This window comes from Falco rusticolus, chromosome 1 (assembly GCF_015220075.1).
Source record: "Falco rusticolus isolate bFalRus1 chromosome 1, bFalRus1.pri, whole genome shotgun sequence".
Taxonomy (NCBI): Eukaryota; Metazoa; Chordata; class Aves; order Falconiformes; family Falconidae; genus Falco; species Falco rusticolus.
This window is the reverse complement of record NC_051187.1, coordinates 69,030,694-69,045,068: the sequence shown is the minus strand read 5'-3', so window position 1 is coordinate 69,045,068 and position 14,375 is coordinate 69,030,694. Positions and strand designations below refer to the sequence as shown.

The 14,375-nt window shown below is 38.9% G+C and overlaps 1 protein-coding gene across 3 annotated transcripts in view; it reads right to left on the bottom strand.

The window, feature by feature from the left end:
- Positions 1-14,375, bottom strand: part of USP46 (ubiquitin specific peptidase 46) — a 34,225-nt gene that overhangs the window by 18,008 nt on the left and 1,842 nt on the right. For 2 of the 3 annotated variants that reach the window (XM_037383185.1, XM_037383195.1), the window contains exons 2-3: positions 3,263-3,343; positions 2,273-2,486 (exon numbers count right to left, since the gene is read on the bottom strand). In XM_037383185.1, coding sequence (XP_037239082.1) covers positions 2,273-2,486; positions 3,263-3,343 — 295 coding nt within the window. Of the gene's footprint in view, positions 1-2,272; positions 2,487-3,262; positions 3,344-14,017; positions 14,032-14,375 lie in introns of all 3 variants that reach the window. The other variant, XM_037383201.1, reaches the window with a different exon arrangement.

Here is a 14,375-nt window from a genome sequence, read left to right as displayed (position 1 = left end):
AAGAAAAGAGTCAAGATTTCTAAAGCTGAGTATATCCTTTCCTTCAAGAAAGCAAACTAAATTAATTATTTCTTTCCAAATACATGTACTGGCCCTTGCTCAGCAAAGTGTTTAGAATCATGCCAAAGAGCAGTTTTGCAGTCACAATGGCTTCAGTGAAGCTCCTTTGGGGGAAGGCTTCATCTCACCTAACTTTAGCTGCCAAAAAAGTTACCATCTTCTTTGGAGTTGGCTGTGTAGACTCCCACTACAGTCAATGAAGAAAGCAAGAGGATGACTCATCCTAAATTAATTCCTTAGACTAGATGCCTAACTTTAGGCAACACTGATTCACACCCACACCTCCTACCCAAGTCCCTCAGACGCTTAGGAACATCACGGAGTTTGGACAGTAAGACACATGCCTGAGGAAACTGAATACATTGGATGCTGACACATGCTGGTGTACTGCATCTGGCTGGGATGGAGTTCCCTTTCCTTACAGCTGCCTGTACAGTGCTGTGCTTTGTATGTGTGGCTAGAACAGTGTGGGTAAGGCACCAGTGTTTTGGCTGTTGCTGAGCAGTGCTCACACAGCATCAAGACTGTCCCTCTTCCCCCCGACACCAAAGGCTGGTAGGCTGGGGATGATCAAGCAGTAGGGAGGGGACACAGCTGAGACAGCTGAACCAAACTGACCAAAGGGATATTCCATGCTGTGTGACTTTGTGTTCAGCAATAAAAACTCAGAGAAAGGGGAAAAAAAAAAGGGGGGGGGGGGGGCAGGCATTTGTTATTAAGATGTTTGTCTTCCAAAGAAGCTCCTGTGCATACCAAGGCCCTGCTTCCTAGGGAGTGGCTGGAAATCACCTGCTGATGGGGGGTAGAGAATAGATCTCCTTTGGTTTTGCTTTGCTTCCACGTGCAGCCTTTGCGCTTTTTTTTTTTTTTTTTTTTTTTTAATTAGACTGCCTTTATCTCAACACAGAAGTGTTTTTCATCTATTTTCTCCCCCTGTCCTGCTGAGGAAGGGAATGAGAGACAGGCTTGGTGGGCACCTGGCAGCCAGCCAAGGTTAACTTGCCACAAATAGTAATAATAACACCACCTAACAAAGTTCATTTTTCACATGCAAGTCTGATGAGCAGAGACTTGTCCTCTTCAATAAAAAATGCTTACAGGAGAAGGGGAAAGTATCTCACTGGTGATTTAGTACAGACTTCTCCAGTGAAGGCTTAGTTTTCCCACCATGTTGAAGAAAAATGAATCTCTGTTCCCAGAAATGTGTATTTTTATCCCCCTGCTCCTCAAAAAGCTCACATGGATGTCCTCAGAAAATATTGCACAGATTCTTTGGCTTTGCAGTGTCTAACACATAAGCAGGTTAATACACACTAAGTCTGGCCCTTATTATAAAAGCTGAAAACATAAGATCCAGTCCGCAAAAGTGATCCCCAACACTCGTGGGGGCATTTATCACTAAATGACTCAGCTAACTTTGTCACAGTTTCAAACGCCTGCTCAGGAATGAACAGTCTGCCCATTTATATGCTGTCACCAGGAAGCAATTTCTTCCAGGTGTTTGACTCTTACTTTGTCTCTTCATTCAAAGCTCCCCTGTTTCTAAGCATACCACCCACACTGATATGAATCCAGGCCAAAACGGAGCTGTGTGGCAGGCGTCCTTATTTCAAGATGTTCCTCATATCCCTTAGACAGAACTACTACAAGATTAGGCATATGCTGTTAGCAACCTAGTGCTTAAAAAGGGCCTGACGTTTCACAAAGTGAGGCTGTGCCCACAGCTTCTAAGAACAAGAGCAGCAGTTGACGTGTAGTCCACTGAACACCCCCACATACGGTTTCCCATCCTCCAGGGTGTTTTGTAATAATGGTGCCTGTAGCATTCCTAGGTCACACAATTTCTATACTGCCAGCTGCTCTCCATCTCTCTCTGCTACACTCCACAAAAAACAACAATCAAAAAACGACAGCAGAGTGCCACCCTATTCCCAGCCCTAGCTCCCTGTACAGTGTGGTCTATCCCACTGGGCTGTGAAAACATCATTAATTCATGCACCTTTGGGAACTTATGGGAACTGGTATGGTTATTTCAAGCACAATCTCATGTACACAGATACTAAAATATTCATATCTAAACCCCCAAAAGTACTAAAAGCAACTTAGAAATCTAACCTGAGCATCTGATTAATATGACCACATTGCCCAGTATTTATTTATATGCTCCTGATCGATATGTGAATGTCTAAGAGAATCCCAGTTTCACACTTACCATTCTCTTTTCGTAACCTTGATATGAACTTCTTTGGTGGAATAACTCCAACTTTCTTCTTCTGAGTAGCAATACTGTGGAAAAGATCTGCCAGGCAAGTCAAGAGATTTTCCTTCTTTTTCTGTTGGGCCTTGTATGATAATACATTTTCCCGAAATGGCCGGCAAAAATACAATGCCTGCAGCACGGAGTTACAGTAGCAGGTGTTCCCAAACTGCCATATAAAATTAAAAACAATCTTAATCCCTGTGCATCACAATAAAACTCGTTGCTTCATTCAGCTTCTGGCTTCTGTGCCCCTGTCACATACCAGCCATTTTGCCATGCAGCTGCTGTAGGAATATATTTCCACACCCACATCTGACACTTCACAGGAAAAAACTATGGTGTTCTAAATTAACTAGGATACAAAGCAGAAGTTTCCACTTGTAAGAGATATATTTATTGTAGTGGATTTCGTTAAGCTTGTAAGCTGCTCAGTAGAGAATGACTAATGTTTTCAATGGAAAGAATTACTGTATCTGTTTTATTTATATGAGAATAAACAAGTGATTAAACTCTTCTCACTCATTCTCTCCTAAGTCAGATAACAAAGCTCCTCCTAAGAGTGTCCCCAGCGCAGACTGCTGCTCCTAAGCTTGTACATGCTTCCGTCACTTCTTCCCTCACATTTCATAGCTAAACCAGACTTTTAACTTTGTTGAAGTTCAAATTCTAATCCCTGGAAACACTCACAGAACAGTAAACTGTTTTCTCTGTGGGCGTATGAAGCTGTCTTCAAATATCTGATACAGTTTTGCAACCCGTTTTATGTAAAATTGGAATGTGAGCAGCACTTTTTCAAAAAAAGATAATCCTACCTTAGAAAAGGGTTGGGGGAGGAAAAAAAAAAAAAAAAGAAAGAAAAAGAACAAACCAAAGTTCAAGTAATATCAAAGCCACAGTTCTGTATATGGTTTATATGGTTTGCCTAGTGAAAATGGTACTTACATTGACCAATCCAAAGTAGTGTTCATTGATGGGAAACTGCTCTGGGCCAATGTCTTTTTCCAGAGCAGAGGCATTGGTGCCCTATAAAAAAAAAGAGAGAAGAGATTGTTTAGAATATTAAGATACTAAAAGAAAGTTATGGACAGCGTCAAGTCAGAAACTCCTTTTCTCCTTGCAGCTACAATTAGCCAAGCTAACTCTTGTCTTAGGGGCAAGCATGACAGTCACATGAGCCAATAAAAATATTTGCAGTTCTAGACAGGGGAGCTGGCCTGGCCTGGATACTCTAGTAACGGCTGAGTAGAACTGAGCAGGTCACAACAGTGGTTCTCCCTACACCCACCTCTCCCTTATTCTTACTGTGTCTGCGAACAGCCAGATCCCGTTACCCTCTTGCCTCATAGAGATACTTGTCGATCATAAGCAAAACTCTTAAAGTTTTCTTGGATAAACCAGTTCCTAGATGTAAGACTTGAATTGGTCAGCAGCCTTTAACAACACCTGGGCTTCAGACTGGCACCCGGTTCTAGTAACAACATCACAAATATTAAAAGCAAGTGTAACATCTGCTGTTTTGTGCTGTCTGACACCAAAGGGTGCATCAGCCCAAGCACTGTTCCATCTCTCAGTCACTGCCTCTGTGTGGCAAGTTATGTCCAGATGTATCTTCACTCCAACAGCAAAGCTGCTTCCACAATTACTGCTCTCTGAAGTAAAACTACTAATCTTGTATGTTACCTGCAGTTTTGCGATATTAAAATACACATTTTTAAACAAGCTCAGACTACTAAGCAAGCAAGCAAGATTGCTGCCAGAGCAAATGTCGTAACTGCTGTCCACTCCATAAGCACACAGATCACTGTAGGACCTCACGAAAAATGCTGTATTTGGACAAGTATTCCCTACATAAATTGATTCAAGACCTATCAGCCAATTTTTAGTCTGCATCATAATTTCTTTATTGACATCATACATTTATTTCCCTACTGAGCATGCTCTGCAGTGTGAAGCATTAATATATTATGCCTTAGAATTTCCACCACACAAGAACAGCACAGTTGGTTGACTTTCATAAACCCATGTAAAACGCCTCTGTAAACATGTCAACATGTAAAACATCTGATCACTTCTGAAATTTCCTGGGTTCCTGAGGCATGTTCAATATATCATTTGCTTTGAGACAAAGCTAAGGGTAATCAAATTCAATAATTCTGGTGTCCCTTCCCCACCTTCTCCCCAAAGCCTGATTTGTGTTTCCTTACTGCACCTACCATCAGCACTGTGTGCTATATTAGAATATTATTTCATGTCAGCTCATCAAAAGAAGATTTAAGTCAACAGAATCAGTGGTGTGAAACTAAGCACAGGTGCTCTTTGAGAATTTGCAAGTCTTGAAAGTAAAACAGCTCCTTCAAGTTGACAGCTTCCAGGAAAGATCCAAATATTTTGTATTTCACATCCCCTTATCAGATCTCTTTCCAGTCTCTCCTCTTTCCTCCCATACATGCAGCTCATTGCTCAGACCAAGTGTATGTGATTTCCCGGACATTCCCCTTGAGACTGAAGTACTTCACCTGCACAAGACTCCATGCAAAGCTTAAGGGGTATTCAGGTTCTGCTAAGCCTCAGTGAGAAACTTGGAAAAATGAATAATGTATGCAAAGCAATTATTGGCTACCTTTCAACGGAGATGACAGTGTGATAATTATGTAAGTTCCATATGAAGATTAGTTTCTTTGCTTGGAAAGTCAGCCTTGCCAAAGATGCATAGATTCAGCAAAGCATCCAGCTTCCCAAGAGGTAGGAAACTGATAGACGTTTGTCTATCTGATATCAACAGCAAAAAAACCAGCCACTGTTACCCTCAAAACCTTGACTGATAAAAGAAAAACATGACTACAGAAGATTAATGCAGCTTCTGAAGAAAACCATCTTCATATTAATATTCATTGTATAGCTTTCAGATCAAAGCAAAGGTTTTCTTCCATTACACTTTTAGCGTTCTAATCAGGCTCCCTAACATAAGAATGAAATGGGTGTTTTTCCAGTTTTGCAGGAAGTATTTTCCACACTGAAAAAAATTCTCCCTCTAGAATTCATGGAAAATAATATCTCTAAAAAGTAACCTCCTACTCTTTCATAAAATACAGGTTAGTGTGTGCTGTTAGACAAGTAGAATGCAAATGCTCTGCTAACTAGTTGCTCCTACATTACTCATTTGCCTTTCCTCCAGTGCCAGGGTTTCTTACTTTGGAGGATGCCATCTGGTTTGACAAATCCGTTCTAGCATTTAAATTGTCTTGTAAATATTGTGAGAAAGAGGATTTACCAAACAAAATTATCGCTGAAAACCAAACAAATCCATGATGTGCACTAACTGATCTTCATACAAAACTATACATTGCATGGAAATTTCCAAAGTACATCCAGTTGTACTCTTAGTAACAGCTTGTCACGGAGCTTTACCTCCCCAAAACAAGGCCTTGGCTGTTGTAAATATTAAACAAAGCACTGTGTGCTGGTTTCCCAATGAAAGAGAGGGGCTAAATTCAGTCTTTGGGTAAGCTGACATAATTCTCATGGACTTCATTAGGAGTTGTGCCTTCTTATATCAAGGGCAATGTCAGTCTGGTTTATTTTAAGGTCTCCAAAAATATACTGTTAAATTCATAGAAGAAGAAGAGTAGGAAAACGGGTAAGAAGCACAGAGACCTAATACTTCAAAGCAGGATATATTTCTCACATGGAGAAAAAACGTAGACAATTTAGTAAACTCAAACCACGCCATGTTGCACATACATTACATGTTTTGTATCGGCCATCTCCTCAAGAAACAGTTGATATGTGGAATTTTTTCCAACCAAAGTATACCAGAAACTGTACACCCCAGCCAAGTTTAAACTAGAAAAATATGTTGTTAGAGATGTGTTAAAGATGATTCAGAACTCAGTTTAAACCAACCATATCAATTACAGAAAACATGTTAGCCTATTGAGGTTAATCTGCAGCAAAAATCAACCATGACTATTTAACATAGTTTTAAGCATGGTGGTTCTTGCTCCCACTCCCAGCGAGTCATTTTGGTCACTTCTGCAGTGAAAACCTGCTCAAACATTTTTAAAGCAATCCATTCTCTATGACTTTATAAGCGGTCCCACGCTTCAGCTGGGAGCAATATCCTACTGCAGCTGAGTCTACTGTAGTTTCATAATAAAACAGCAAGAGTGGCAGTGCAGCCACGGAGCCTGAAAAGAGGACAGACGTAAGTCAATGAACTGGGACTATTAAATAAATTCATATCAGGGTATACAGACAATAAAAGAGACTGGCTCCTTCTTAAAAGTATACACTAATGATGGAAATGCAACAAGGTAACTGTGGTGGCCAGACCTTATGAAAACAAGAACTAGGTCAATGTGGAAACTCCTACTATGTATTCTGTGGTGTTGGTAAACCTTGATTTCTCTGAAGTTTTACCACTTAATTCAACAACCATTATTCACGTTTAATTCAACAATCAGTACTGAGCCCTTATAAAACAGCAAAGACATACAGTTGGAGACAAAGCCAAGCATGGGTCAATTCAGGCTAAGCCAAAATTTCTATCACAGCATCACTCCAAAAACTTTCTGGCCATATGACCTGTATTTTTTCCTTTTGTTATTTTGCTCTAGGGCTTCCAATGGGTAAGTCTGCCAGTTTTCTTTTCAGCTGAAATTTCTAATAATGTTGCTAAGAGTTTCATTTGTTCTTTGCATCACGTGAAACAGATTAAGTAAAAAAACCTCCTGTTCCTTTGCACTTTAGCATGTAAATAAAGTAACAGTGCAGGGGAAAAAAAAGAAAAAGGCATCTGATTAGATCATTAAGTCACATGTGGCAAAATAACCTAAATAAAATTATTCTATGGAGGATGAGAAATGTAATAGAGCTAATATGAAAGATACTGCAAGCAGAAAACAGACTAGATTTTCTACTGTGACAGAGCTATAAAAAATGGCACTAACTTTCTAGAAATATGCATGTGCTTATTTGAAAGTAAATGAGTCAAGTAAAAAAATTAGGACATTTCATAAGTCACCTATGGAAAACTTATTACCTAGGTATCACCAAATAAACGCAAACACAGCATGAGTAACCATCAACAAATAATATACAAACTAAGAAATAACAAGAAATCTCTTGTTCACAAGAAAATTTTAAAAATATAAGAAAAACCACATAAAAATTGAACAATGAAAACAGGAATGTAACAAATATATGAAGAACACGAGATCAATGAAAGAAGATGGCTGGTCCATGACAAAGGGCTTCAGATCATATACAGCTGTTAACTACTTTTTTTTTTTTTCTGTAGTATTCAGGGGAAGTGAGAGCAACATGCTAGAAACAAGTTGTTTCCTGAAGGGAGAAACTGAAGACTTAAGACAAACTGAGAGTGATGTCTGGGCTGGTAGAAGAGAAATTAGAATAAAAATAGAAATGGCTTCAGGGTCAGGCAGCCTGAGTTTCAGGATTTTGGAAAGCAAAGCATATGGGAGGGAAGGGAAAAAGAAGATAAAGAAAGATGTGGAAGGCCTCCTGGCCAACAAACGGCAGTGATGGATAACTCAAAAGAAAGGAAGCAACTGTAAATAAACCCCAAACTTAGAATCAACACAAATTAAGCAAGAGTAAGAGAAGAGCAAGCAATATCACACCACACAGTATATATGCAACTGCTTTCAACAGACACATCATCTGTCCCCAGTGTTGGACTGTGACCATCCTCAGGGACAACTGCACCTATGGTAAGTAATTGGAACCACTGAAGCAGCCTTCCTCCCAACTCATTGATATTAAATGCCAAATCCGAAATGTTTCTGTAATTTTTAAAGTGTGAGTCCCACAAGATGGTTGAACTTCACCAAATCAGCTTTTTTTTTTTCTTTCTGCAAAGAAATACTTTATTGTTCCTCCAGCTAAGCTATATTTGGTCTTTGTTGCCACAAGAAAAAAGATAAAAGAGAGAATGCTACAAAAAACACAGGAAATCATAGTAAACAGCAAAAGGATACTAGCTAACAAAAAAACCACTGTGTAGTCATATTTTTAGAGGAAAGGTGTTCTAAGACAATGTATCTAGATAAACTTTTTGTGCGTTTTTTTCAAAGAGTTTTCTGATCATTAATGCAAATGATAAAACCTTGAAAGGAGATGTCTAACTTGTTTTTTGCTGGATGTACTAAACTATCCCTAATCACAGATCTCAGTATTACATATACCTTAAATAAGTTAGCTCTTTACTGTGCGGTGAGTAGAGAAAAATTGAGAGGCCTGAAATCCTGAACCTTAAATCTTGAATAAAGATTTAAGGCACTCAGTCTTATATAGCTTATAAAACTTGGTTTTCACAAAGCATAAAGCAACCAAGTACTGGAAGTGAGGTTCTAGTGAAGTATTACAAGTACAGTATCTACATCCTTAAGTATTTTTAAAAAAAAAATGACCTTTAAAGTTTCCATGATTAGACAACCTTTACCAAACTGCAACTCAGTATTCTTTCATGAGTCTGTCTCTATTCCCAGCTTAATTGTTCTTGGATTAGTGGCACTCAGGCTTTTGCTGGAACAAGTAGCAAAAACTTTTCTTTTTTGGCCAGCTTCCTTCTTCAGAAGACATAACCTCAAGATGACATCACAAGTGAAAAAGAGACTGAGGTTTGCTTACAGACTATAATTTCTTCAATAACATTTTTGTCTGGGCCACCCAGACAGCATACGTGGTGGCTCAGAACATTCTAAAGGCAAGGCACCTTCTAGACTTCATCACAGCTGCACCAGCTGGAGTATGCTTTGATAACCTGGAGACAGAAGAAAGAATATCTTCATTAAATCTCAATGTAACATGAGTTATGAGGGCTGCAGTTATGTTGCAAGACATGTTTAGAATTCAAAATTGGTTTTGACAGTCAATTTTTAGTATTGTTTTTCTTCTAGAGAATTGTTGTAAAAAGCTGGGACAAGTGCAAGATTCTGCACATGAAGAGAAGAATCACCTGTACCCTGTACATGTACAGAATGGCAAAGAGCTAAGGTAGTACTGCTAAAAATAAAAAAAAAAAAAAAGGAAAAAAAAAGTCAAGAGACCACAGTATCATAGTGTAGTATAAGATGAATAAGCATTAGCTATGCTGTGCAATTTCAAAAAAATACAACAACAAATGTTGACAACATAATGAAATTCTTACAGACAGCAGTCTACAAAGTTCTTAAAGTAACTTTCCTGTTTCACTTGTCACTGGTAAGACATCCAGGTTTGGGTGCTAGGTTTCAAGAAAGATGAAGATAACTGGAGAGAATCTGAAAGAAGGCAGTCAAAATGACAAAACACTAGAGAAAATGACCTATAAAAAAGGGTTGAACAGGGTTGTGTTGCATAAGACAGAAAAGGCAGGGCATGACAATATTTTCAAGTACATAGTTTGTTACTGAAAGGAACTAGCCTGTTCTTGATCTCAAGGGTGGACCAAGCTCAAATTACAGTAATGTAGGTTCAGGTTAGGCATTAGGAAACATTCTAGTCATAAGGATATTGAAGCCTTGAGATAGACTGCCTCGAGAGATGATGTAGTCACCATCACTGGAAATCTTCAAGTCTGACAGGCATACGTCAGAAATAATACAGGTTTATCAAATGGAATTCCAGTAGACAGTTGGAGACTTTATTATCCTAGGAGTTTAGATGCAACCATTATTAGGTCATCAAATTAAATAACCACAACACTCAATATCCAGTAATGGCTGGCTTGAAAGCATCAGCAAAGCAGTCTTCTCTGCAAAGGCTGAGCATACCCAAGAATGCACTTATAATGGAGCCCTGACACTGGAGCTGTAAGCTCGTTCCTTCCGCAGAAGTACTGATGTACAGTGGTGTTAAGAGTACGTAACATGCATAAATGTGTATAAGTATCTACCAAACAGGCAGCCAAGGACAGCTTCATGAGGCTAAAGGAACTTCAGCAGAAGAGACTTTGCTGACTGCTTCTCTGACTGGCCATGATTTACATTCCACAGACTGTGGCTCTTCAAGTCCATCAGAACCTCACCTCCTGCGTGACACTTGCCCACCACACACAGTTAATCAGGGTCCAGAGTCTGCTTTTAATTCCATTTCTTCCACAATTCAGACTTACTCAGACTTGCTGAGCTGTAATTAAGAGGTTATGCTAAATACTTTAATAAAGGAACCACTGGTTTGCTCTTAATTCAGCAACTTGAAGCCAGACTCTATGCATCTAGAAGAAATACACATTGATTACACGTTGTATTGACAAACTGTCCTGTTGTCCCTATCTTCTAAACAAGTAAGTGAATGATCACTACTTTAGCCATAAAAAAGGTGTTTACACAAGACAAATCTCAGTCATTAGTCCAGGTCATACATAGGAAATGATGTATTAGGATGTTTCTCACTTTGCATGTCCTCCTCTATCAAAAAAAAAAAAAAAAAAAAAAAATCAATCTTTTGATGGAATAAACACTTCCTGCTTGCCAGTCCAGTATCCATTTTCCAGCCATACTCTCAAGTTTCTCATTACTTCAGAAAAGTATTACAGTAAGTAAACTTCACATTCTCTATATTTTTCATATTTTTATTTCTATGTTTTCTATATGTGTCATACTGAAATTGTGCACTCTTGAGACTATACTTCTAAAAATGCATTGTTTGAACTGCCTGGAACTAACCTTGTCAGATGTAAAAATCTGTTTTCCTTTATCAATCTAAATATGCCTTTGGATAGCTGTTTTACTATCTTCATGTATTATTCTGCCTTAATCTCTGTTTATGAGAAGTTTTAAAAATCTCAAAGAAATATACACCACAGGTTGTCCAAATGAATAAATCCAGTTGAAAGTCATAGTGATCAATTCTGTAATGCAGCAATACACTTATTGTACAAAGCAGAATTTGACTATTTCTAGAGCATTACAATTGTAATTTGTTTATATCAAGTATTTTCCAAATCTGTTTGTAGCTTGAGTTCTCATTCTGCCAGTGCCCTATATTCAAACATATCCTGCAATAAGTCTCTAAAATCATGACATTAAAAACAGGCAAGCAAACAAAAAATCCAACAGTTATTCTTACTCGCTTCCTGAAAGCAGAGACTCCCAGGTTTTTAGGCTTTTCCCTACAACTAGTTTCTAGGATGGTTAGAAACTTTTGTTTGTTTTTAAAAAGCTGAAATTCACAGGTATTCACATAATTCCTGGTGAATTTTGTGAATGCTTTCTCAAATAAAACCACCAATTGTTATGAAACTCATAGACACTACAAGAAGAACGGGTAACATGAAAGCCCAATTAATAAGAACCAAATTAATCTGAGGAACTGCAACTTTTTTTTCCCAAAAGATATCTATACAGCAACTACCAGGAGCAACTGTGAGGTATCTCAGATGATACTTTGCATCAGAAGTGATCCAACTGTGTTCAGAATGTCCTATATATGAAATTGACAGAGGAGTGCTCTGAAGTGCAGATCAGATTATTTGAAATACTAATCCAAAACTATGAAAAGGGGGATTAATACCTGTTCTCAGCAGAATACTAAAAGGTATTTAGGAGAGATAGGGTCCACGGAGCTTGTCAGTCTTCTCTGTAAAAACGTATGTCAATACATTTTGAAATGGTTAGATGTCCTTCACTGCACGTAACAGTAATATACCTGGGCCACCGCTGCAGCACGAGTTTAACTCAGAACTCAAGGCTGTACCAAAAGTTCATCAACAGAGAAACATATTGCAAAGGATGTCAGTAAGCAATGATCCTTAAATGCCAGTATGCCTATCTGCCTTTGAAGCAGCATTCTGTACTTGAGTCATCAGGTTATCTCCAGAAACAATAAAAAAAGAGGATTACAGCATCCTAGAGGCTAAAAGCACATCCCTAGTTTGTGCTACAGTCTGCAAGGATTACATGGTACCAGCTGTTGGTATTCCTTAAACAGTGTTTCTTGAGCGTATCTTATGCTTGTTCACATCTACTATACCTGTCCTACATAAAAGCTGATTACCTATTGTATACATCCTTCTGTGGTGGACCTCACACGCAGAGTGGATGAACTTTCCCAGTGTCTGCAAGGCAGGTAAGAGGAACTTGGGGACTAGACCTCCCGTTTCAGTGAGGGTGGCCACTGTGTCCACATAAGAGTCCCACCAATTCCTTCAGGCACTGTTGCCTTCATCCCCTCCACCCCAGCAGAACAAGTTTTAACTCTTTGGTCTCATTAACCAAATCAGTGAATAATAGCTAGGACTATTGTTACTATAACTAGGGGGATGAACCTCGTAAAAGACAATAAAGGAATCTTGTTTAATTCTAGAAAGTTGTGCATTTTAATATTTACTAGAAATAAATGTGCCAAGTAGAAACTTTGCACCTAACATTTTTTCTTAACGGTTAGCTCCTACTGTGTCTGCCTCAGCATGTGAGAGCTTACCCAGTGAATATATGTAGTACTAGATCTCTTCTGCAAGCAGGTTAAATGCTGTCCCTAGCTTCCTTGCTTCAGTACATTTGTTTTGATCCTTTCTGGAAAAGACTGAAACTCTACCATCTTCAGGAGACCAACATGACAATCTGAGATACTAGACCTCAGGCAGTCAATTGAATAGCAAACATACATCCTAAAATGCTGAGTAGCCAGGTTCCTCTGAGCTAAATTCATTCAGCTCAATTTCATCTGTTTTTCCCCTTCAGGACATGAAAGTATTTGGACAAACAAACAGAAAAAAATTTGTCAAGAAAAGACTACCATTGAAAACATAATGTATGTTGCATTCAGAGAAGGACAAGTATTACAGGACCAATCCTCACCTCTGTCTCTCTCCCCCAGCCCCTAGCCCCCACCCCCCAATAAAATCAACCAGGCATCATCCATTTTTTTTCAAGATGTAACAAAAAACAACAACAACAAAATCTCTATGAACACTCTCAAGTGGAATGTGAATGGAAAAAGATGAACAGCAAATTTTTTTTCATTCCTATGTTCAATGAGGTTAAAAACTTAGAAACATACTATCATGCAGCATTATATACCAAAATATATTATATTACCTAAGAATTATGCATATTTTTCTTATTCCACAAATTGTAAGTAGTTCAATTCTTCAAGCACTATGTTATAGTGCAGGAGCAAGGTCTGGAATCCAACATTTTTGTCTCGTAGATTTCTACAGATGCCCTAAATCAAACTAGTCCTGCAAATATTCAGGTGTTATACAGGTAAAAGGTTTTCTAACCTTCCCAAGTCCCATGCTTATGGAGGGTTGTCATAGCTCCTCCTACAGACCACTGAGTTCAAGTCCGGTACCACCTCATCTAAGCAGACATATTTTGGAGGAGCCATAATGCAGTGTTGCAAATACTTCCAAGAATTTATGTTTCTCTTACAGCCTCAAATTCCTGTAGATGTCTGAAAATCTCAGCTTTTTTTCCTAAAAGAACTTCTAGTCCCTGTGGGTTATCCAGAAAAGACTGAATGCGATCAGCACAACACAACTCTAAAAACTAAGTACACAGACCACAAGGAATACATAGCTTTAAAACATCACCATTGTTAAACCAACTTCACCTTCTGTCACAGTACTGGCCTTGAACTATGAGCCTTTGTATGCCTCTTCTGCCTGAGGCTCTAATTCTTCCCTTCAGTCTCTCCATTCCTCGGATGCTACTTTGGCAGGATATACTGGCAGCAACAGCTGAGCAGCACACCATTCGCACAACCTCATGAGTTTTGTTGTGAATCCATTCAGTCTTTGGGAGAAGTGTACTATATACAGGTACATGAATTGTGGAGTTCCTAGTACTGTATGCCAACGCGAAAGTCTTTCAACCACCCAAGAGTCTCCAGCTCCCCTTCATGTGGTGCTCTCTTACGCAGTCTGCAGGGCATCAGGGCATCACACCCACCATTCACCAGCAATAAAAACCGGAGCCTACCTCAGAAGGAAGGTAAGTACACCCAGGTTTTCTCCTCACTCCTGTACTGTTTCCTAAACCTTTCTTTGCAGTATCCCTGGCCCACAGGACTGGAATTCATTAAGAGCAGTGAGAAGTTTAGAAAGCTG